Source organism: Martes martes (assembly GCF_963455335.1).
Source record: "Martes martes genome assembly, chromosome: 10".
Classification (NCBI taxonomy): Eukaryota; Metazoa; Chordata; class Mammalia; order Carnivora; family Mustelidae; genus Martes; species Martes martes.
The window spans coordinates 21,392,826-21,418,145 of record NC_137898.1 but is presented as its reverse complement, the minus strand read 5'-3'; the positions used below and the strand labels follow the sequence as shown (position 1 = coordinate 21,418,145).

The window sequence follows — 25,320 nt, the reverse complement described above, 5'->3', positions numbered from 1 at the left end:
GTGTGCCAGGCGCTGTGCTGCTTGGGGCATTCCTGTTCATCCTCACAGTCAGCCGTGGGAGGGTAGAGTCGTTACTCTGTCTTCATAGTGGAAGGAACAGGTTGAAAGAGACTGACTTGTTCAAGACACCGTGGCTGGTAAGGACTACGCCTGAGATTCAGAGGTCTTCCCGAAGACTGTTCTTTCTGATAGATGACTGCCTCACGAAATCCTGGACCTCAGAGGCATCTTGTTTGGTCTCTCATTCAATGTCAAGTAGAAATCTGACCTAATGGTACCTAATAGTGCATTTCAAGTAAAAGCACACATTACATTGCTCAAGGCAGTTCATCATTTCATTTTATCTCAGTTTTTCCATCAGAAGATTCTTTTTTAAATGTATTTATTTATTTTTAAAGGTTTATTTATTTGAGAGAGAATGAGAATGTGTGCACAAGCAGGGTTGAGGGGCAGAGGGAGAGAGAGAGAGAGAATCCTCAAGCAGACTCTGCACTGAGCATGGAGCCTGTGCTTGATCCTGGAACCCTGAGATCATGACCAGAGCCAAAATCAAGAGTCAGACACTCAAGAAACTGAGCCGCCCAGTCACCCCACTTGATTTATTTTATCTCTAAATCTAGTGTGGGGCTCGAACTCATGATTCTGAGATCAAGAGTCGCATGCTTCTCTGACCGAGCCAGCCAGGTGCCCCCCATCAGAAGATTCTTACCTATTTGGAGTCTAAGTTGGTTGCTCTGTAACTTTCACCCAGCCGTTGGCCATGGTTCTAACTTTAGAGGTTGGAGAGAACAGTTCCCCTTTCATCTGATATTCCTCCTGATATCCTGTGTATTAGTCAAGGCCCAGGTAAGAGAGAGAAACCACACAGTAACTTGAATAGGAGAAGTTTAATATAAAGAATGATTAACTAGTAACAGATAATTGGTGACTAGGGGTAAAAACTGTAAAGAAAGTAGGAAACAAATTTGGGAGAGTCCCTTCCCCAGCTAGCTCTGAGACTCAGACTTTGTTGGATAGCATGTGACTGTAGCCTACTGCACTGTGAGGTTTGGTGAGGTGCCACAGGCCAAGTCTGGCAAACAAGAAACTTCTCGACCCCTTCAGTACGCCTGGAATTCAGCGGGAAACCACTGGGGTATGTTCTTGAACTTGCTGGGAAATGGCGGGCTTTGGTGAAGCTCCCTGGGAACCACCCACGGGGAGGACCTCAGCCAAGCTGCTCTTGGAGGTGTCTATAGAACCTGTCGCAAAGCTGTCCCCAGGGATGCCACTTAGCTTGTTGGAGGGAAGTGCCCCTGCATGCCTATCTTCTGGTCAAGTACGGAAGGAGCAACAAGTTAAAGAGGCACGCCCGAACCAGGAAGAAAAGCCCCCTTCCTTCCGAAGTGTCCCTCCAGAACCCTCTACTGACAGAGTCTAACATCCAGCTGGTGGGCAGAGGGGAAATGTTTACAGGATCTAGTTCTAGCATGAGAAACCGGGCAGTGAAGGGTGACGTTGACGCTGGGAGGCAGTGCATGGACAACTGGCACCATTAGTCTCCTTAAACATTCTGTAGAAATCCTGGATTCAAGTACCTGTACTGTCCTTGGAATTCCTCCCAAACTCCTTTCCAACTTGTTTGAACTTTCCCCATCTTACCTAAATACCCAAATCAGAACACAAAGCCTTTCAGAGTGTGGTCCAGAGACCCCTGGACATTCATGAGAGCCTTTCAGGGGATGTGGGAGCTTGAAATTATTTTCATGGTAATACCAAGTCACTTCCATTTCCCATTCTTTATTCTTTCGCAAGGGGACAGAGGAGTTTTTCTGAGGCTGCGTGACATGGGATAAATGGCTAGTGGGATGTGTGCTTGTATATTCTTCTGTTTTAAAATTTCCTCAGTTTTAATCTCTTATACTAATAGTGTGTGTGTGTGTGTGTGTGTGTCCCCCACAGAAAGCTTCTTTGGGGTTCTCAACAATTTTTTTAAATTTAATTAAATTTTTTTTTCAGTGTTCCAAAATTCATTGTTTATGCACCACACCCAGTGCTCCTTGCAATACATGCCCTCCATAATTCTCAACAATTTTTAAGAGAATATAGAAATCCTGACACCAAAATTTTGAGAACTGGTGGTCTAGTAGATAGAGCTATTTTAGATATTACAATTCATGTTTCATAAGGATTTCGACAGTAGATATATGGCAAGGGTTTAATTTATCTGGAAGAGGGAGCAGGAAGCCAGCAAGAATAAGGATGATTGTTGGAGAACACACGTTGAGTTTCATTATTTTATCCCAAATCTCGAGAAGCATGAGGTTTTCATACTGCAGTAGATGGTACATGTTCTGTTTGGTCTTTGATGCTACACAGACTTAGATTCAATCACTTACCTTATCACTTAGTAGCTCTGTAACCCCTGCCAAATTACTTAATCTCTCTGAGCCTTGTAACTGCTGCTTTGTAAATAATTTCTGCCGCGGGGGTTTTCGGGAGGATTGGATAACATTGCATCTACGAAGTGTGTGGCATATACTATTGCTTAGTAAAGGTTTCCTCCCTCCCCCACTTATTCTTAGAAGACAGTGAGAGGGACTTGCTGACACCCCACAGGTAATGTGGGACGCAGGTCTTCACTCTCTCAAGTCCTGTTCCCATCCGTTTATTCCAAAACTCTTTATTGATAATGTGCTTCTGGGCCAGGGATGAAACTATAATTAACTACTGTTATTGATTAAGAGGCAGAGGCCCCTAGGATCATTTCTTTGGTGTTCAGTTCCGTTCTTTTTCCCAAACATGCTTCTTTCGGAGTTGACTGCTTTTTTTAGGCTCTGTGCTTATTTAAAACTGAATGTCTTCCCTAATTACAGGGCCTGCACTTACACAGGCTTCTTCCAGGACCCTGCTGGTGTCCCCACAACGTGTCCCATGGACACACTGTACAATATACAGAAGGAAGGTATTTCATCTGCAGGCAGTGCAGACAGCCTTTTCCCTTCTGACCCCCCGTCGCCATCCTTGTTTTCAGTATGGTGACCTTGGAGTGGTCACAGGCATTTGGGGCTTCAAGACTCACACACGCTAGATCTTTCCACAATTACACGATGGGCTTTTTGGAAGCAGTCTGATACCTAGCTTTCCTTTTGTCATTTGACAAATGTTGTGTGAAGAACAAAGGACCCTCTGTAAAGAGCCGTGAGGTCTATGGACAAGGGTAGTGCACCAAAAAGGTACTAATTTCATGCTATGCTAAATGCAACATTTTAAAATAAGGAACCTGTGGTTGAATCGCTTCAATCATTTCAAAGTAGAATGGGAAGAAAATGTAAGGCAAGTCATGGGTTGGTGTTTCTTCAGTATACTAGAAAATCCCACATAATTAGACCTAGAAACTTGATATTTACTCTGTAAATTGTTCAGGATGAGAAACCAAACCCAGTGGATCAGAGGGAAGGGGCTGTCCAGGGGATAACGTGCTAAGTTAAGAAACCTACGTCGTTCAGGGAAACCGTTTTCGCGGGGTGGATTTGAGCAGCTTGGTGTCTGTTGGCGATTGCATGGTGGAGGGGGCACATGGGCAGACATCTAGAACATGTACATGCTTTGTATCTGCCAGCAGGGCAGAGGCATGCCTTGAGCTGCGGTGTCCCTCACTGAAGGTAGTTTGGGGAGGTGGCCGAGCTCTGACACGACACCGTGGGCCTGACGCTGGGATAGTGCGGACTCCATCCCTCGTTGTTGTGATCTTGGGCAAGTCCTTTTGGCTTCTCTGTCTCTCAGTTGTGAGTTGAAGCCATTCATGCCTCTGGTTAAGACAGTATTGAGAATTAGAAGTGTTGCAAGGACCTGGAGAGGACAGAAATATTTCAGGTTTTTGTAACAGTGCTTTTGTGAGGACTCGCCCTCCAACGGTTGTACGTGGAGGTTGGATGGCAGCCGCGGAAGTAAGCTCCGTCTCGTGCGATGGTGCTTTTACCCCTTTGAGGAGTCACCCATGCCTGTCTTTCCCGCCCCAGATTCTCTCTGGCCCAAGATCCGGGTCCCACTGAAAGTCGTGAGGACAGCCGAAAACAAGCTGAGTAACCGCTTCTTCCCCTACGACGAAATCGAGACGGAGGCGGTCCTGGCCATCGACGACGACATCATCATGCTCACGTCGGACGAGCTGCAGTTCGGCTATGAGGTAGGGACGCTTCAGCTGTCCGTGCTCACAGCCGCTGCTTCTCGCCCAGTGTCGCTGGTTCTTCCTGACCCGGAATGTTCTGGTTCAGTCTCTAAGGTCATAATCCTGCAAGCCCAGTGGAGTCTAAAAGTGGGGCAGGAGCGTGTGCTGTGAAGCTGTCTCTTAAAACTTTGGGGGAACCCTCTTCTGGGATGACCCCCGTGCCCTCCGCCCGTTGCAGGGGGCTCCCAAGGAGAGTCTGGGCATGTTTTCAAAAGAGCATCTCTAGCTTGTGACAGACGAGCACTTAATGATGTCCCCTTGAGGAGCACGTCCCAGCCTGGAGCAGCTGGGCGCAGCAGCGATAAAAACGTCAGTGAGCCCACAGGCTGGTGACGTGACACACAGAAAGCAGACCCTGTGGACGGCTGCTTTCTGAGGTTTAAGTGGAGAGGCTGGCGGCCTGTCTTTGGGGAGAAACATTCTCTCTCACCGTTCATTCCGTGCAGCTGATGGATTAGGCTGGGTTCAGGGGTTAAGTATGGAGACCAGTAAAGGTCTCCCTAGGGGAAAGTGCCAGAGCCGAGGCCTGGTGAAAAGCGATTGGAATTGATGAGCTCCGTCAGGGAGGATGCCGGGAGACGCATGGTGGCGGTAGGCAGAGGCCTGCGGCTGGGGGGTGGGGTGGGGAGGGGTGGGGTGGGGAGGGGGCAGCGACATCGGACCTGAGTGAGACAGAGCCAGCCTCAGTTAGCCACAGCCAGCACAGGGAAAGTGGTGAGATCTGTTCCCTGCCCTCGTCCTGCCCGTGAGAGGGAGGCAGCCGTCTTTTCTAGCTGACTCAGAGTTTGCTGAATTTAAGGTTCTAAGAAGTCATGAAATTGTATTAGATGAAGCCATTTGTACTCAGACTTTGTTAAATGAATATGGATTGTGTATTCCTATATTTATTACATAAATTTATTTTCTGGGGCGCCTGGATGGCTTTGTCGGTTGAGCATCCAGCTCTTGGTTTCTGCTCAGGTCATGATCTCAGGGTCATGGGATCGAGCCCTGTGTTGGACTCTGTGCTCAGCTGGGTGCCTGCTGGAAGAGTCTTCTCTCTCCCTTTGCCCCTCCCCCTGTGCCTCTCTTTCTGTCTCTCAAATAAACAAATCTTAGAAAAAAAGAGAAATTTATTTTCTAACCCTTAAGTTAAAAATGGTGCTTTTTTAAATGCAGCTCCATTTGAGTGTAAAAGAAATTGTTGTAGAAGAGCCAGACGTGCAACACACTTGGTTGCTGTAGTTACTGGCCAGTGAGAGGTGTGAGTGGCTAATAAAATATGTATCATCTTTCTGGGTTTATTCTCGTTCACAGAGATGTCTTTTACATGATCACATCCAGGGCATTAGATGACTTTTAGCACTCTTATTCCCATTTTTTAAAAAAGCAAATTACCCACTTGTTTCTCTAGCCAGCTCTTGGCAGAAAGACCACTGCTTCTGCCAGTGTTTTCTCTCTTTCTTGCATATAGTGGCTTCAGACCATATAAACCGTGTTTATTTTTGTGGCAGAAGGGAAGCGGAAAAAGGGAACATTGGGAACGATGTAGCCGAGACAAACAGAGTGCTCCCTCTTCAGTGTTTTCAGTTGGGCTAAGTGAAATCTAGTGAAAGAAAGGTAGCCTAATGAGTGTATTCCTTTCGACCTTGAAATGAGATCATGAGATCTCACGTGTATTGAAACCTGGGATTTCTGTCAGTCTTGGGTTTTTCTCAGGCCTCTTCCCCTCTTTCCTCTGATGCTCTGTGTTTGATTCCACATCACCTCAAAGGAAGTAACCATATATCAGAGGAGTGGCGGGCAGGAAAACGCCTCATCCCCATTAATCGGAATCTTCCCAAGATGCCGTAGAAGGAAAACTTTCATAACTGCCCTCCATATTCCAGTGAATGTTCTGGATGTTTACAGACATGACTTAGGATCTTCTCCCAAACCTGCAACGTGATTATTGTTTCTCATTCTTCACTAAGATGAAACAAGGTTAAGTGCAGTCACACAGCTAATGAGTGGAAGAGTTGGAATGGAGATCCCATTGTGTCTACACCATACCGTCACCCTGGAGGGTTTTACCCTGTCAGAGACCACAGGTTCATAAAACTCCCAGGAAGAGCCACGAGCATATCAGTCGTCTCTCATGGAATTATCTTGATGTTAAGGTTTCGCAGGCATCCCTGCTGTTGGTGCTTTAGGGTAATTTTGTAAAAGTTATTTCTTGCATAGTAATTAATATAATGGACAAAGTTGGAAAGGCTCTGGGCCCAAATTTCTGCCGTTTCACTGACCAGTTAATGACCAAGGACAGGTTTTTTAATCTTTCTGGTTGGTAGTGTACTCGTACATGAAACGGCAGTAACAGTTGTGACTGCATTAGGTCATCACGTACATTAGAACATTACACAGCGCCTCCCGCAGAGAAGGAAAACTTAGGAGCTGCCCCTCCTGCGCGGTGGGCAGTGCGCTCTGCACTTTACACGATGCCCCATCAGTGGCTGCTATGATGGCACCTGCTAGGCTCGGTCTCGTGATTCCCCTCATGAGTCTACCCTGGTTCATGGTAGAAGGTGGTTTGTTGTTTCCATTCTTCACAGGGGACATTTCTGTTCTAGAGAGGGTACCCACTTTTGTGTTGAGTCAGAAGACAGAAGATAATGGTGTTCCCGAATCCTGTTTTTTATGCCAAAGCCTAGGATTATTTCATGTGGGGATTGGGAGCAAGCTTGACCGATTAGGTGAATAAATTAATCTGTTAACAAAAATTTATGTCCTCAGGGAGTTATGTTGGAACCCAGAGCCACTTTCTTGTGATTAGCAAGTGTGTTGGGATTATATCTATCTTGTGAATTGCTATTCATTCTTCAGCATTCTCCTTGAACGTCACTATCTCAAGCTTTCAGAAAGTCCCTAGACTAGGTTAGGTTCAGAGCACTCTGTAGCTCTTGTAAGCACATAATTAATTGTGAAGTATATTGTTTAGTGTCTGCTTTTCTTCTAGAATGTAAGCCTGCAGGGGCAGGAACCATGGCTTGTTCCTGGCTCTATCCTCTGTGCCCAACCCCATTCATTCCTTTTAGCGGTTACTCAGTAATTTTTGATAAATAAACAAATCTTTATTACCAGCATGCATGTGAAAGATATGAAACAAGTTATTCTGGCCTGTCTGCCTGTCTGCTTTCCTGTGATCTATAATCTGGATCCAACCATTTTAGAAAACAGTTTAGAGTTTAAAATGTTAAGCATACATCTACCGTGTGACCCTACCATTCTTCTCATAGAGATTTACCCTAGAGAAGTAAGAGCATATGGATACACATATACTTGTACACCAATATTCGTAGCAGTTTTTATTTGTAGTAGCTGGAAACTGGAGGAAAAACACTCAGTATTTATCAGATTTAAATGAATAATCCTGGTCTGTCTATACAATAAAGGGGCGCCTGGGTGGCTCAGTGGGTTAAGCCTCTGTCTTCGACTCAGGTCATCTCAGGGCCCTGGGATGGAGCCCCGCATCGGGCTCTCTGCTCAGCTTCCCACCCCACTCCCCCCGCCTGCCTCTCTGCCTACTTGTGATCTCTCTGTCAAATAAATAAATAAATCTATACAATAGAATACTACTCAGTAATAAATAATGAATGAGCTGTGGAGACATACAACAACATGTATGTATTTAAAAATAATAATGCTGAGTGATTGAAGCACGATGAAAACACATTTTATGATTCCATCTACATAAAATTCTAGAAAATGCAAACTAATGTTTAGTGATTGAAAGATCAGTGGTTGCCTGGCGTAGGAGTGGGGAGGGTGAAGCTGTGAAGGGCAAGAGGGAAGAATAACAAAGGGGCAAAAAAAAAACTTGTAGGGGAAATGGATATGTTCATTATCTTAACCGGAATGATGATTTTACTGGTATATACAGATGTCAAAACATATAAAAGTCTGCATTGTAAATAGATTCAGTTTATTGTATGTCAGCTACATTTCCAAAAAGCTATAAAAAATTTTCTTCATGCAAAAGCATATAAAAAATGAAATGCTTGAAAAATGGAATGAAATGGGTGCCATATATGTTCAATGAAAACCACAAAATGTTGCAGAGAGAAATTGGAGAGCAACTGCATAATGGAAAGATGTAGCATATGAATCCATCCAGAGACTTAACTGTGAGGAAGGTGTGAGTGCTCCCCATATTCTTGCATAGATTCGGAGCAGTCCCACTCAAAATCCCAGAAGGCTTTTTTTTTTTTAATTTAGTTGAAATTGACGAGCTTGTTCTAAAATTGAAATGGAAACACAGTGAACCTGAAAAATAGCCAAAGCAATTTTGGGAAAGCAGAGCAAAGTTTCAGGTCTCCCTTATTTTAAGAATTACTGTAAAGCTACAGTAATCAAGACACTGTGGTATTGTTGTCAACTTAGACATATACATCAACGAGACAGAATAAAGAGTCCAGAAATAGAACACACATGTACGGTCAACTGATTTTCAACAAAGGTCCCAAGTCTGTTCAATAGAGATGGGACAGTCTTTTTCACTAAGTGATGCTGGAACAATGTGATACCCTTATGCTGAAGAAAAAAAAAATCATGACCTTCACCTCACACTGTATATAAAAGTTTAACTAGTCCTAAGAATGGAAATTAAAAAACTTCTTGGAGAAAACTGTAGTGTGTCTAGGCTAAGCAATGACACTGAAATAGGAAACAAGTAGATGACTTATAAAAGAATAGATAAGTTGGACTTCTTCAAAATTAACAATATTTGCAAAGACACTTTTTTGGGAAAAATATTTTCAGAACATATATGTGATAAAGAACTTTTATCTGGGCCACCTGCCTGGGTCAGTTGCTTGAGTGCCTAGCTCTTAGTTCCAGCTCAGGTCATGATCTCAGGGTCCTGGGATTGAGCCTCATGTTGGGCTCCTTGCTCAGTGGGGAGTCTGCTTGAGATTCTCTCCCTTTGCCCCTTCCCTCACTCACTCTCTCTCTCTCAAATAAATAAATCTTAAAAAAAACAAAAAAAAAAAACAAAAAAAAACTTGTATCCAAAATGTATAAAGAACTCTCACAACTCAGTAAGAAGAAAACAAAGAAGTTAATTTAAAAAAATGGGCAAAATATTTGAGCAGTTACTTCACAAAAGAAGATATGTAGAGATAAAGTGACATATGAAAAATTCTCCACATCATAGTCATTAGGGCAATTCTAAAATAAAAGCACAAAAAGTTACCAAGACATACCCCCTAGAATGACTAAATAAAATTTTAAAAACTGACAGTACCACGTGTTGATAAGGCTGTGGGCCCACTAGAATTCTTGTATGTTATTGGTAAAAATGTGAAATGGTACAACTGATTTGGAAAACAATTGTTTCTCATGAAGCTAGACGTCTACTTTTCATATGACGCAGCTTCCGAAAGAAGTTAAAAACGTACAACTTTACACAGAGACTTCTACTCATTATTCATAGCCTTATTCATAAGATCCAGAACTGTATATGTCAGCTGGCAAATGGAAGAATAAATTGTGGAATATGTATGCAATGGAATACTTCTCAGTAAGAAAGAGAAATGAACTACTGATATATGGAGCAACATGGAAAAATCCAAAATCATTATGCCAAGTGAATGAAGGCAGATGCAAAAGAGTACTTCTTGTGTGTGTCCATGTAGATGAAATTCTAGAGTAGGAGGAACTATATTGCCAGGAGTAGGGTGTGGGATTGACAACAGAAGAATAGAAAGGAACTTCTCAGACAGTGGAAATGTTCTAGCCTATGATTGTGTTGGTAGTTTTATGACTCTGTACAGTTGCCAAAACATACTTAAAATTGGTGATTTTATTGTAAGTGCATTTCAAAGCTGAAAAAATTGTGGGATGCAACTAAAGTGGTTCTTAGAGGAAACTTATAGCATTAAATGCTTGTATTAGGAAAGAAGAAAGGTCTAAAAGCAATCACCTAAAGTTTGTTCTCCTCTAAGGACTTAGAAAAAGAAGAATAAATTATACCCAAAGCAAGTAGAAGGAAAGAACAAAGATAAGAGCTAAGAAAATCAGTGAAGTAGAAAACAGAGAAAGTTAACAGATCTAAAAATTGACCTTTGGGAAAGATTAACAAAATTGATAAAACCCCTAGCCAGAACACTCAAAAAAAGAGAACATAAATTATCACTGTTGCAGATAAAAAGGAATTAAAGAAAGATTGCTATTATAGATCCTACAGACATTAAAAGAATAATGAGAATATTATTAAAATTTACATGAGAGTAAGAATTCTTTTGAAAATTATAACAGCATAAAATTGAATAGAATTATATAATTTTCTATTAAAAAAAACTGAGGTTATCAAAATCTTCCTATAAAGAAAACTCCAGGCCCAGATGGTTTTACTGGTGATTTCTTGAGAATAAAGTAATAGTTTTAGGTTGGAAAGAAAATTAGAGATACTCTATCTTGCTCACTTTTAGTTACAGGTGAGGCCTATCCATAAGCCATATGAAGCCCAAAAGTGAAGTGCCCAGTGCCATCCAGTTAGCAGGTGACACTAATAAGGCTTCAATTCATTTTAGTGGTATTTTCACTGTACCATGTCACTTATAAAAATGTCATTATATAACTGAGCTTACAGAGAAAACCAATTATATAGAATTATAATAATCATTATTTAACTATTCTTATTATTAGCTGTGTACCACTCAAACCCAATTGTTGAAATCTCTCTGTGGTGAAGATAAAAACACCTGAACATTTTCTTTGTTATTCTAATATTCACAAACAAGAATCCTTATCAGTCAGGAAAATAGAGTCTGTTAAAGTTGTTCCAATAGAATGGATTTAATATATAAAATTTTCTAATACAAGATATCAGAGAGCTTGAGAGAGCAAAAGGGAACCCTGAAAGTGTAAAGAGATGAAAACTCCAGGACTCCAGGAATAAAGGAAAGGAGGGAAGTGGCTGGGGTCATTAGAACCTACAGGCTTAGAAGAAAGTCCTTCCTCTTTCCCAGCGGTGGGCCTTAGACCTTCATGGGGGGCCACTGGTTGGTTTCTGCTAGTAGTTCTGAGGGTCCAGATGAGTGAGACTGGTTCTGGCATGCTGGAAGAACTTAGAACCACCTCCTTTTGGAGTGAAATGCCACACTGTTGGGAAAAGCAGGCAAGCTGGGAAGTAATTCCCTTCTTCATTTCTCCAGTTCTCCAGTCTCTCCCTGGTATCCCCCTATTGACAGAACCTGGCAAAAATGAGATATTTGCAGTCTCAGCCCCATGATCACAAAACAGAATTTAGGAGGAGTTGGGCCTTCAAGACAACAGATTACTAACTAGCACAGCCTACCCATCTTTACTTACTCAGTGTCCATGCACACCCTTGTACACATGTTTGAACTTCCTTACAGCAATAATAACAACCTTATTCTTTCACTGAGAAGATGACCTGTCCTTCACACATAGAAAGACCTCTCATTCTTTGCCCAAAAATGGGAGACACAAAGTCCCAATGTTCATATCAAATTTCTGGGTAATTACTAAGTCCTTCCTTCATCACAAGTCTACTTGAGTATTCTATAACTTAGTGAATGAATGATAGACTTCCAATTCTGGATAAGATTGCATAAGCACATTTTACCCTATTCCTATCCTGAGAAAGAAGTCAGGCTGGTATGGGCCCTCAGGACTTGAGGGATGCCCCAGCAATGAGTTTCCTTGGCTCCTTCCCTTCCTCTCTTTTCTCCCTGTCTCCCTCCTTACCATCCTTCTGTATAACCCCAGCCTCAGTGCTAGGAAGGCCATAACATATAGATAAAAACATAACAGATGGAAACAAACAGAAAATAACAACAACAAGAAAAACCCACTTTCTCTTTCCAGAGGACTGGGAAGAGGGCAGCCCTGTGATGCAGCCCTTTTGACTATATCCACTCGGCTCCATGCAGATGCCATGAAAAAAGCCATCCATAGCCCTGCCAAGTAGGTGCTGTGTCTGTGGAGTTTGTCATGCGGAGCACTGCTGACCATCCTCCCCCTGCATGAACAGGAGCAGAGACTCTTTCCGTGCTCCTCTCTCCACTGTCCATGCCCTGTACCACATGAGCAGCAGCCAAGAGGCAGGTGCAGAGACTGTGGAGCAAGTGTTCTGTCCACCATCCACAGCCTGCAGCAAGTCAGCCTCATCCGTTCCCAGAGTGAGAGTGAGCTGAGAACAGGATTATTTAAATGCATATTGAAGTCCTTGGGGGCACTCTGGCCTCTCCTTTCAAAGCAGCCCATGGATGGAACTGAGTAGAATCAACACAGCAAAAGTTTTGAGAAATAAGAAAATGGTGGTGTAGAATACCAACCAGGTTTCAAAAATTAGCCTCCGGGTACCACACAAGGTGGATAGACCAGAAGAACACTATCAAGTCTTTGAAAACTGAATTGTTATTCAGTCTACAGCCCACAAAGGTGGGTCAGGACATACATTTTGAACCTAAACTCCCTGCTCAAATAGGGAAATTTAAAAGGAACAGAGTCTCATATTATTCAGATGTAATATTCAAAATGTTCAAGATACAATCCAAAATTACTCATCATACCAAAAATCAGGAAATTGCAGTTTTGTGAGAAAAAACCACAGATGCCAACACCAGGATGACACAGATGCTGGAATTATTTGGCAAGGGTTTTAAAACCACGATCCTAAAAGATCCTCTGATAGGCAATTAATGAGCACCGTTGAAACAAATGGAAAATAGAAAGTCTCAGCAAAGAAACATATACAAAGGACAACCAGCTGGAAATTACAGAACTGAAAATTACAGAAAACGAAATTTAAAATTTACTGATGGGCTCAGTGAGTGAATGGAGATAATGGGAAAGAATTAATGAACTTGAGGATGAATTGATAGAAATTATCCAATCCAAAAAACAGAGAGAAAGTAGATTGAAAAAAAAAATGAACAGAGTCTCAAGAATCCATGGGACAATCACAAAAGATACATTTGTGTCATCAGAGTCTTGGAAGGAGAAGTGAAAGAACGTGGTGCTGAAAAAATACTTGAAGAAACAATGCCTGAAAACTTCCAGAATTTGGCAAAGGACATTGCATTCACAGATTCAAGAAATAAAGAAACCACAGACATCCAAGGAGTAAATTGCATAAATTTATGTACATTGTGTAAACTGAAGAAGTTGTGACAGGAATGCATATATCAAGAGACAAATAAATTGATACACACAGCATGCAGCACATGGCAGGCATGTAGGGCAAGGAGAAGATGCTTGAGTCTGCTTGAGTCAGAAGAGACTGCTACAATCTCTGCGCCTGTCCTCTGGGGTGAGACAAGAGTTGATGTAATTTCTAACTTTCCTCTTGCCCATCCATTCTTTGTTCCCTTTGCTCTCCACCATCACTCTAGCATGTTCCTCACAGACCCAGTGAGTGTCTTTAGTGGCTCCAGCACTATTCAGACTTCCTGTTTCTTCTTATGTTCATTTTGAGAACTTAGGTTTTTCAGGGAATCTCTTCATTTCATTTGAGCTGTAGAATGTATTGCTATAAAATCAGTCAGGATATTATCTTTCTGTTGTTTCAGGTCTAGAGGATCTGGAATAATGGTCTCTTTTTCACTCCTGGTATTGGTCGTGTTGTTTTTTCTCTGTGTCTTGGTCAGTGCTGTTAGAGGTATAGCAGTGCCGTAATCTTTGCAGAGAGTCAGCATTTGATCTTGTTGATTTTTCCTTATTGTCTGTTTGCTTGGTCCTTCATTAACTTTCCCTGATTAGTTCCTTCCTCTGCGTTCATGAGTTTGAGTTGCCATTATTTTCCTAGTTTTTCAACTTGATGGTTTAGATCGTTGATCTCAATATTTATTTTTCCAATGTATGCATTTAAAGCTGTAAATTTCTTGGTAATTACTGCTTTCGGTATATTCCCAAGTCTTGATTTGTCATATTTTCATTATCCTTAAGTTTAAAATATTTGCTAATTTCCATTATAATATTTGACCAAAGTTATATAAAAGTATATTGCTTACTTTTGCCAGTTTTTAAAGTTATCTTTTTTTAAAAATTAATTTCTGATTTGATTCTACCCTGGTAATCCATATGGCTTCATTGTTTTGAAATTTACTGACTCTATGATCCAGTGAAAAGGTCCATTTTGATAAATGTTCTGTGTGCACCTAAAAAGAGTTTACATTCTGCAGTTACAGATTTAATGATCTCGAGAGGTCATCTAGATACAATTAGTTATCTTGGCACTTTTAATTTACTTTGAAATTTTTAAAGGTTTTATTTTAATTTCAGTTAGTTAACACACAGTGAAATATTATTTTCAGGTGTATAGTATAGTCAGTCGTTTTACACTTCCATAAAATACCTGGCACTCCTTAATCCCCATCACCTATCTCCCCCCGCGCCCAGCCCCAGCCACCTCCTCTCTGGTCACCACCAGTTTGTTCTCTGTAGTTGAACTTTTAATTTGAATGTAATCAACATGTCCCCCTGCTCGTTCTTCTCCAAAATAGGCATGTCCATTTCTTCTGTTATTTCTGCCCCCCACCTCGGCCTTTGTCATTTCTGTGGTAAATTCATTATCTTCATTTAAATTTTAAAAAATAGCTTAAATATTTAATATGTGAGAACCAAAGAGAAACGATGCAACAGACCTTTCTCAGTGTGGCTCCAAAGAATATTTTGAAGGAATCTGGAGAGACAGAAGTATCGCTCCTTCTGGGAATTTTTCAGAAAGAGGGAGCCAGCAGTCTTCCCAGTATCTAGAGCGGTTTTACTAGTGCTGCCAGGAGACAGAAGAATTGAGCAGATGACTTCCTGAAATCCCTTTGGGGGTAATGAATCTGAGGGTAACAGTACACAGAGGTTCCATGTGAAGAAGTGGCAAACTTCCGTGCCTATGACGTGGCAGTCTCCTTCACGAAACATGACAGGATCGCGTCATGAGGCTGCAGAGAGGCTATGGGCAGCAGCACGTCAGGAATCGAAGGGGGAGCACAGCCGTTCTTTTAATGGAGGACCGCCAGAGCAGAGAGGACGGTGAGCCCGGGCCTGTTCGGGTCGTGGTTCTGCTGATGAGTCTTCAGAGGCCTAACATGTACTCAGGCATAGAGCTCCAGCGCGGTTGTCCCAGACGTGAGGGCATGGTAGGGCAGCGCTTTCATTAGAGGGGTGGAAGCATCGGCGTCCAGAGACCATTTGAAAGTGATGGGCTCCAGGGCCTGCTTAAGGAACAGAGAGCAGAGACCAAAGGGAGCTCTCAGACGGCACGCTTCCGTCGTGTGCACCTCGTGCATGAGGTGAGAGAGTGGACTCGAGAACCCCTTTCCAGAAGCTAGGTGACCTTATTCGTGTCTCCTGAGGCCTGTAGATGGGCTGAGAGGACCGGGATCGCTGTGGGCCTGGTGACCGGTCACGGTGTGGAAAAGAAACATGGTATCAGAATGTGAAGGGACCTCCGAGATCATCCTGTCACTTGATGCTTTATTGCTTAGGAAACCACGGAGCAGGGGGGCACAGTTACTTCTTTAAGGTGTGAAATGGACATTGTCTGTCCCCCTGAAGGGACACAGCAGCAAGTGCCTGGGGATGAAAGGCCAGACCACAGAGGAGAGACCTTCTGCCTTCCAGTGGCTGTGATTTGAGCCCACCGACATTTAGATTCGAGACCTAATACTGGGGATCATTATTTATTTAATTGGAAGAAAACACAGGGGTCATTTGCCTGTTTATATGGGTCATATACCCTGTTGGAAGGCAGAGGGTTTGGGAAATGTTACGTTCCCTCTCCAGCCCTGGAATCAGGAGCTGAAGAATGCTCTTTTCTGGCCCTGCGTGTTTCTGACTTGTTTGACAAGCTCTAGTGAGCTACCAGATGTGGAAATTCTTTCCAGCCTGGGATAATTTATTTATCTGTTTATGTATTTTACCAGGAAAGTATCTATTGAGTTCTTGATACTCATTTGCAAGGAACTCCTGGGGGAGCAGTAGCCAAGTATAGTGTTACTTCAGTGTTTGATTTTTTTTTTTTTTAAGTCTGTCTGCTTTTACTTCAAAACTAAAGAGCTGGGAAATAAAATGCAACTTGTTCCTCCTCCCCTCCCCCGCCTTAAAGAGAGTTTAAAACATGTGGCAGAAAATGAGCCAGGCGGACTTGGCTGAGTGTATGAACCCGTGAATTTATTTTTCCTTTCATACTTTGATCCTCATTTCCAACCATAAAAATTATTAGTAGCACTTAAGTGTTGAACATTTTTCACCTGAGAGATGTGGAACGCTCTTGGCTAATAGTACCGGTTATAAAGTCAGAGCTTCACGTGGGGATGGGAATTGGCTTAGAGCGACTGTGTGTTGTTAGGCGCACAAAAGGCTGATGCCTTCCTTTTACTGCCTGGGTTTCCTATAGGTGGCAGACGCCGGCTGAACCTCTTGGATACTAATAAATTATGAGAATTTATATTATTTTGTTCACAACTTCACTAGGTTAGGGCAAGTATATACTTTCAATGAATCATGGCAAGCAAAATCGCATGGAATATCCCACTTTTTTCCCTGGAGAATATAAGACCATTTCCAAGTGCGTTCTCCTGGTAGAGGAAGAACCAAGAGGGAAAGTACAAACAGAAGAGCTTGGGGGGGCACCTGAGTGGCTCAGTGGGTTAGGCCTCTGCCTTCGGCTCAGGTCATGATCTCAAGGTCCTGGGATCAAGCCCCGTATCAGGCTCTCTGCTCAGCAAAGTGCCTGCTTCCTCCTCTCTTTCTCTGCCTGCCTCTCTGCCTACTTGTGATCTCTGTCTGTCAAATAAATAAATAAAATCTTAAAAAAAAAAAAAAAGAAGAGCTTGGTGTGTGTGGTCGCACGGGGCAGTGAGAAGCAGATGGAGGACGGCGGAAGTTGTGTTTGGGTTAACAGTGGAAGCTACGTTGGTCAGGCAGTATAGGACCAGCTGAAAAGCTTACCACAGTAAAGAGATACAGGTTTGTAGAAAAGTGTATGTATGCAGAAAGTGAACTTGAAACAACAGACGCTGAAGACAGGGAAAGCCAGGTAGGATAGAGGTGGAAAGTCAATAGACTTCATATTCAAATGGATTCAAGAACCAAAGAGAAGGAAAAGACCAGCTTACCCATAGCTCACATTTAATTTGTGATGAGGGAGCTGGGCTAATTGGAGAATTTCAGAGTTAGTAGAATTTAGAGATACCTATATACTCATCCAGGGAGAGCAGAGAGATGATAATATCTGTGATTCAAGTCTAGTATCCCACTTTTTCTCTCCTTGCTAGAGGAGCCAAGAGGTGAAAATAGCCTATCATAGACTAGACTTCTCAATAACCTCTTCTAAAAGCCAGCAGATAACTAAAAAAAAAAAAAAAAAAAAAATGGCGCTCTCTGTCCTGTTCATGTCTCTCCCAGCCTTCTGCCAGTCAAAGTGCCACAGAGGCTGAGTCTGGGGAACAAACACGTAGAACAAGTGTTGGACTGGGTCTAAAGATGGAGTCTCGCAGGCTCGTGGCTATGATCCTTCTGATAGGAAATAAATTGCTTTCCTCCCTAGATGTAAGCCAGGTCCTATAGCTGAAGATCTTCTCAGGTTTGTTGGGAATCCAGAGGCTATGTTCAGAGAAGTTTTTCTTGATGGTACATGGAACTCTGTCTCATCCTGCCATGGGCTCTCAGGCAGGCTTACCCTTTGGGTTCATCCAAGGCACAAAGCAACTCAGTTCTTCTATAGCCAGCACTAATAAAAAGCGAACATCCCTAAATGAGGGCTCGAAATGCAAGGGCCATCTCTGGAGTGGGTGGATAATCTTGGTCTCCAGAAAGAACCAGTACCAGAGATTTCCATTCTTTGACCTCTTGGCTGACTCAGATCCTTGAGCCTTCGCAGAGTCTGACCTAGTGAGTGACTGAGAGAGTCTAGCATTTCTTTCTCTTCTCTGAATGATGGGCTGTCCACATGGCCCCCTTCACTAGGATTCACAGTGAGCTGAGCCCATTTTTGGCATGCACAAAGTCAAACCTTGACAGCTGTTCTGGGTCAGCATTTGTGCTGGGTCTGACACTAAAGCTTTCCAGTGTACCTAGACCCATTTTGCCAAAGCTGAGCTTTTTAGATTTATATGTTTCTTAGGACTTGCATTGTGCCCTCCTCATTAAGTATCTGGAGAAGTAGATGGCTGTAAGCTCTTTGAACCTTGGGTATTATATCTGAGTCAGTGATGGTACCTTTCCAGAGCCTGGCCATAATATCCGTACACCATTGAATATTGAAAAAGATGTCTTTCTGTCTTTTCCTCCATTTTTCAGTTTTCTTATGTACCCACAGAATGAGCATTATAGAAACTGTTGTCTTCAGAAGAGGTGTGGGCCAAATGGCTCATGCCGGTGAGTGTCCCTGCCCAGAAGGTACAGTCAGAGCCTCCCTCTAGGAGATAAGGGGAGGACTGTCAGCAGAGGCGAGCGGCTCTCTCTATGTCTCTCTCTTGTTCTCTCCTGAGGTGTTCCTCATTGCCGCGGGCTCCCTGTGTTCAGCATGGAGGAAAACCGAGGCGTCTGTTAGGTCTGTCCTATCTCCAGCTTGCACTGATTTGCACCCGGGGCCCCCGGGAGCCGGGGAGGCCACGCCTCGGGCAGCCACTGCAGCAGGAGCTGAAAGAGGACCCGCCAGCACGGCCAGGAGCCCACGGAGGTGCTGAGAGGAGCCGCGCTGAAGTTTGACCTCTCAGAGCCTTTCGAAAGCACCCAGTCCCCGCTGGAGAATAAGTCAAACAAATATTAAGGGAAGGAAATCGAATATGTATGCTGAACATTGAAGCAACATCTGAGCGTTTAAAAAAGTGCCCAGCTGGGAATTACAATAGAGTGACACTTTTTTCTTCCCCACTGAGCCAATTACAATTACAAGCTCAGAATTTATTTACCTAGCCGTTGATGAAGGCGGCGGATGCTCCCTGTCCTGAAGAGGAGGGCACGGGCTTCCTGCTGGTGCATCTTACCATCGCTGGGTGGCTCCTCTGGGCAGACTTGCATCCCGGGCAAGTCAGGTGAGTGGGTTTCAGTGTGTTTTCCACAAGCACTTACTTGTGCTGGGCATTGCTGGTGCTCCCCTGCCCTTTCTCCTCCTGGCCCTGCGTGCTCCCCACTGTGCCCCATATCTCTCCTGTCTGCAGCCGGGTCGGGCCCACCTGGCTTTTTAGCTCCACGCTTCAAGAACTAATGCTTATAATGTGGGATCGTTATTTTAAAGAGGTGTTGGTACACTTGATGGTTTAAAGAATGCATACTTTCCCTCCCCCTGTTCCAAAGGAGATAGCTGCAAAGATATTCTTTTTTTTTTTTTTTTTTTGTGTGTTTTTTTTTTTTTTTTTTTTTTTTTATTTATTTGACAGAGAGAAATCAGAGCTAGGCAGAGAGGCAGACAGAGAGAGGGGGAAGCAGGCTCCTGCTGAGCAGAGAGCCCGACGCGGGGCTCGATCCCAGGACCCTGAGACCATGACCTGAGCCGAAGGCAGAGGCTTAAACCACTGAGCCACCCAGGTGCCCCTAGCTGCAAAGATATTCTAACCTGAAAGGATCCATATGTTTGAGGGTTCTTGTTCCAAAAGCTGCCTGTTGTCTCCTTGGGATTGATGACAGGCTTTGGCTGCTGCAGGAGTTCAGAGCCTCAGCATCGGCTTACGATTTGGGGATATAGGGACTTTGTCTTGCATGGGCTGCTTATCTGCCTTGATTTTGATAGAGTTGCTTCAAGGAGGTGTATGGGTAGAACTTGGCCTGGGGCCAGGGCAAGTGAAAGCCCCAGCGGCAACTCTCAGGGGGACAGCGTCTGTAGCTTTCCAGAGAACATTCTAGGTTGTTCCCCAGCGTGAAGCTGCATCCTTCATTGCCAGTTGTAAAATGGCTTGCAGGATCATGAATTTGAGGTGGTGGTTGTTGATGGCTGCAACGTTAAAAAGCAGTTGCACATTTTGGAAGACTAAGAAGACAGTGTGAAGGATCAGAGTGGTCCGCTGACTCTGGAACGGTCGTGACTGGGAACAGTGAGTCTTTGGAAAGCAAGGTGGACTAGGCTGCATGATGTTTACAGCTCCCCTCTTATGTCGTATCTACTGCTTGGTGCTCGAAAAGTGGTGCCTGGGGTTCACGTTAATCGTGATTGCAGTTTGCTTGCTACTGTCTGTTGACTGGTTTAGATCAGGAGTGGGCAACCTTAATTGCTAGCTTCCCAACCAGCCTTTGAGTTGGATTGAAGAGCTGAGGGTTGCGGCAGAGGTCCTGCTCTCATGTTGACACTCTGGTCATTTCGGACAGCTGGGCTGTCCACTAGAGATCTAGTCCACAGCCTAGATCTCTGGGTCTGGTGGAAAAGCTCCCCTGACTTAGAGCAGTGCATTCAGGCAGGATTGTGTCCGCCCTGCGGACTCCTCTGTGCCTAGTGCTGGACACAGAGTGGACACTCGGGAAGTATTTAATGAATGAATGAACTTAATGTGTTCAGACATTGAATTTTCTCACATACAGTTTCTGTGAGTAGAATTAGAAGGAGTTGTTCAAAAGTTCAAAGTTAAGTGATTCCGTATTCTGTATTCAGTGAGGGGATCCAAGCAGGGGTCATCTACTCACTGGCCTGCCAAACACATAGCAAAGGGTAATTTTGTACTAATTACTTACCTTGTTGGGGGCGGTGGGAATCTCAACCCTCACTTTGTAATTTAACTTTGTTCTCTTAAAATGAAATCCATAAAGGTTTTTTCTTATTTCCTGCTTTCCCACCCCCAGCCTAGAAGTAATCTTAGTCCTCTTAACTCTTTTTTTGTGCCTTTTCAACTATATCCTTGCTTTCTTTCATCTCTAGCTTTTTATGCATGTGACATTAGCTTTTCTAAATGGGAAGCTCCTTGGTAACAAGATATCTGCTTTGGTTTTGTATTCACTCTTTGAAGTGTGTAAGACAGTCCCTAAAAATTATGCTGAGTGAGGGACATCTGGGTGGCTCAGTCAGTTAAGTGTCCAAATCTTGACTTCACTCCCGGACATGATCTCAGGGTCATGAGATCAGGCCCCACATCAGACTCCACGCTCAGTGTAGAGTCTGCTTAAGATTCTCTCTCTCTCCCTCTGTCCCTCCCGCCATGTGTGTATGTGTGTACTCTCTCTCTCTCTCTCAAAATAAGTAAAATAATTTTAAAAAATTATGCTGAGTGAAAAAAGCCAATCTCAAAAGGTCACATACTGTACAATTCCATTTATATAGCCTTCTTGAAATTATAAAATTACAGAAATGGAGAATACATTAGTGGTTGCCAGTGGATGGAGGGGAGGGTTACAGATCAGCAGCAGGGAGCCTCGTGGTGATGGGAACGCTCTGTATCTTAACTGTGTCAATGGCGATATCATGTGATGTCACACTCTAGTTTGCGAGATGTTGTCATTGGGGGAAACTGGCTGAACAGTACATGAGATCTCATTTATTTCTTACAACTGCTTTTGAATTTGCAATTATCTCAAAATCTTTCATGGAAAAAAAAATAGTGGTGACTCAGTAGGTATATGTGAGTCGAATGCATAAATGAATTAATAAGTAGGAATATTCAAATCTCTCCATCCCCAAACTTTATGATTTTAGCTTGCTGTTGGATTGCCTTTCCAAAACTTGTTATTAGGATTGATATTTTTAAGGTGGATGAACAGCTCTGTATTTGAAAAAAAAAATGCCATTAAGGAATCCTTCCTTTTGATGGTTTGGATTTTATTCTAGTTTTTGCCTTTTAATGTAAGCCACCCCAAGTCATTTTTTGGAAATGTGTGGGATATAAATAAATAATTTGAAAGAGTCCCTCAACTGCTTGATTCCCACCAGGACATTGTGGGGTTTAAGCAGACATATTGGGAGGGCATTAGGCTGAATGAACTCATTACAGAATCATTTTGGAGCTACATTGATGTTTCAGCCAGGGTTACAGAGTTTATGGTCAATGGCACGTCTTCCCTTTGCACAGTGAGAAGAAAACGGGGTTTTGGCCATTTTGTGGTAGCATCCCTGATTGCAAGTGGTAGAACTCACCCAGGGCAGTGACTCGAAGTAAAGAGAGTTTCTCCCCTTGCTGGACAGAGCTCAGATCTTTGGTCCCCAGTCCTTTAAATGGAGCCTCACCAAAATCAACTGGAAATTCTTTTTTTTTTTTTAAAGATTTTATTTATTTATTTGAGAGAGAGAGAGCACAAGAGGAGAGAGGTCAGCGGGAGAAGCAGACACCCTGCCGAGCAGGGAGCCAGATGCGGGACTCGATCCTGGGACTCCAGGATCATGACCTGAGTCAAAGGCAGTCACTCAACCAACTGAGCCACTCAGGCGCCCTCAACTGGAAATTCTGAAGGCTCAGTAATAGTTTTGTATAAAAACTAAAATCTCTGTTTCCACTCGTGTGGGATTTAAAGAGAGTAGCCATTTGACTTATGATCACTATTCTTCTTTTAACTTCATTGAACAATCCCCTGAGGCCAGACTTAGAAATAGTATCCCCCTCCCCAGAGTTGAGGTTATGGAAATAAAAATGATTTCGTGTTTAGTGGGTCCTAAGGAGTGCGAGATTGGAAAACCCACGACCCAGTCCTGACCCATCCTTTCCTCCTCCCGTCGCTTCAAACTCACGTCTCTCCTTCCCTTTGTTATTATCTCTCAGGGGATTCATTGCCTCGTGAAAAATAGTAGTGGAGTTTAATTTTTCATTCAGGAGCATTTTGCTTGTATTTCCTTCTCTGCTGGAGCCTCACAGATTACAGGGCTCCAGTGGGCCCATGGACGTCCTGTGTGGGATCCCACTGGACTGTTCCACAACTGACAGGGGCGCCTTCTTTTAATGGCATGAGCATGTGGCTTTCTTTGCTAAATGGGAACCACATTCCTGGAGAGCCTTCAGCTTTTAGAAGACAAGTACCAGGGGGGAACAAGGGTTTTGTGGGTCTCCCCACCTCCTCTCCCTACCCCTTTCTACTCTCAGCTTGGGTGGTGTGCACGTGTGACTCTTCCCATGTCTGCACTAGCACCAGTGATGAACACGGACACTGTGATTTCACACACTACCACTTGACTCTGTCTCCCAAGTGAAGGACTGAGCTTGGGGAGATGAGGTGCTTTGAGACTCAGAGGAGTGGGGAATCCTGTGACTTCACAGACAGATGCCCAATCTGGGAGTTAGGCCCGACCTTAGGCTTGAACTAACTGTGTGTAATTGGGAGAACCACTTCCTCTCCTGCTCTGGCTTCTCGCCTGTACCGCGAGGGAGCTGGACTGAACGAGCTTTGTCTTCCAAGTGGTCCTAGCTGCAAATCTCTGAGGTCGTGTGGGTAGGGGTCAGCAGCTCAGACTGGCAAAGTGTGAATCTTCTCCTTCCCGTCCACAGAAGGCACCGGGCTGTGCCATCTGGTGAGCTGGGGCAAATAAGGAAGAGGAGAATGGTTTAGAGCCACCTTCTCTGGCAGTGTCTTCCTAATTGTGAAGATTTTGACAGCACACATTCCTCCACTAAGCCTGACCAACCCCAGCCTGTTTCTCTTGCCTCCTCACTGCCCTAAGCCTGAAGAAAGAACTTGAAAGGAATGGAGAACTTGTCTCCCAGAACCAAGGCACTAACCTTCAGCCGGACTGGGGCACATGGGATTTCTACCCAAATCCCAGAAGCCTTCCTGTGATCCTGGCTTTCCTGCTCGGCTTATTTTAAGCAGACCCCTGCTTTGGGTTGGAAAAGTCTCTCAGGCAGACTGAAGTGATCTAACAGGTAAATCTTAATACTTAACACAGCATGTACATGTATTTGTCAAAACCAATCAGCATTAGAGAACTCGGGGTGACAACTTCAGGGCTCCCTTGCTCTAGATGTCTAGCATTAGCATTTAATTGTGTCCCAGGCGTGGACAGAGGCTCTTCGGCTTTTTGCAAAGCACCCCCTTGACCAAAACTACCAGCCACCAGTGTGATGAAAAGCATGAGTTGAAAATGGAGCCAATCAGGCTGAAGCCCTCCATTCCACTTCGTTTCAGGAAATGCCAAATATAAAAGGTGAGCTCTGTTCCCAGAGGCCTGAGAGTGAATCTGATAACAGGCTCCTCCGTGGAAACGAGTGTGGAACTGGAATGCAGCCAGCTAGCCCCTTGCCATCTGGGCAGCAGGCAAGACAAGCCTGAGGGAAGAAGGGCCACTGATTCAAAGACGGTTGCAAGTTGGAATTGGGATCCTTGCTCTGCCCCCGCTGGCCCAGGCATGTGACCATGGGGTTTGGGTTGGCTCCTCGAATTCTGTTCTACTTTGATGGTGAGGGATTGACAGAACCCAGGGGTCGTGTGCAAAAAGAGGCGGGAAACCCCAGCCCAGTTTGATGTGCCTTAAATCTATATTCCCCGTATTTCCCTCACTACTTCTTGGTCTGTCTCTGGGCTCCTGATTCCTGGTACATATGGTAACCCTCTTACCCAGTAGCAATATCCCTGTGGAACCTTGCCTTTGAAAGTGTGATGACTATAGCAGCCACTTCAGAGAGTTACTTTTCTCCTAAAGCTGACCCGTGATTTCATAATTGTGTATCCCAGATGGGCACCACCTGTTGCTACACCTTCCCCCTCCGCCCCTCCCTGGTCCGTTTCCTGAATCTGACTATGGTTAGCACACACCCTGCGTTTAAAATGCACTCTCCAAGCTGGCTTAGATCGAGTGCATTAGCTAGCCTCTTTGCAGGAACATTTATTGGGTACCCGTACGTATATGGCATCGTAAGCCAAAGTTAAATAATGCAGGCGGTGTACTCTAGAAACGTGCAACTTGCAACTGATCACAGTTGATGAGTTTGTTTCTATGGGAATATGTTAGTAAGGAAAAAGATACAAGATTTCTGTCCTAAAAGGACATTAGAGGGCACGTAATCCAACCCCTCTTTTGCAGATGGCGAAATGAAAGCAGGCGACCTGACAGGTGGCTTGCACGACTCCTCGAGGGCAGAGCCGGCTCTGGGGCGTCCGCCTCACCAGGAGCTCATGGCACACGCCCTCGCAGCATGTCATCTGGGCTGCGCTGTGGCTTTGAAACAAAGGTGGAAGACCCTAGTCTGACCAGCTAGCAAGGGGAAGCCACAAAAGACCTC

The 25,320-nt window shown here is 44.0% G+C and overlaps 1 protein-coding gene across 1 annotated transcript in view; it reads left to right on the top strand.

Annotated features, from left to right (window-relative positions):
• Positions 1-25,320, top strand: part of EXT2 (exostosin glycosyltransferase 2) — a 139,511-nt gene that overhangs the window by 97,021 nt on the left and 17,170 nt on the right. The window contains exon 10 of the mRNA XM_080817786.1: positions 4,002-4,168. Within this exon, the coding sequence (XP_080673912.1) occupies positions 4,002-4,168 (167 nt within the window). The remainder of the gene's footprint in view (positions 1-4,001; positions 4,169-25,320) is intronic.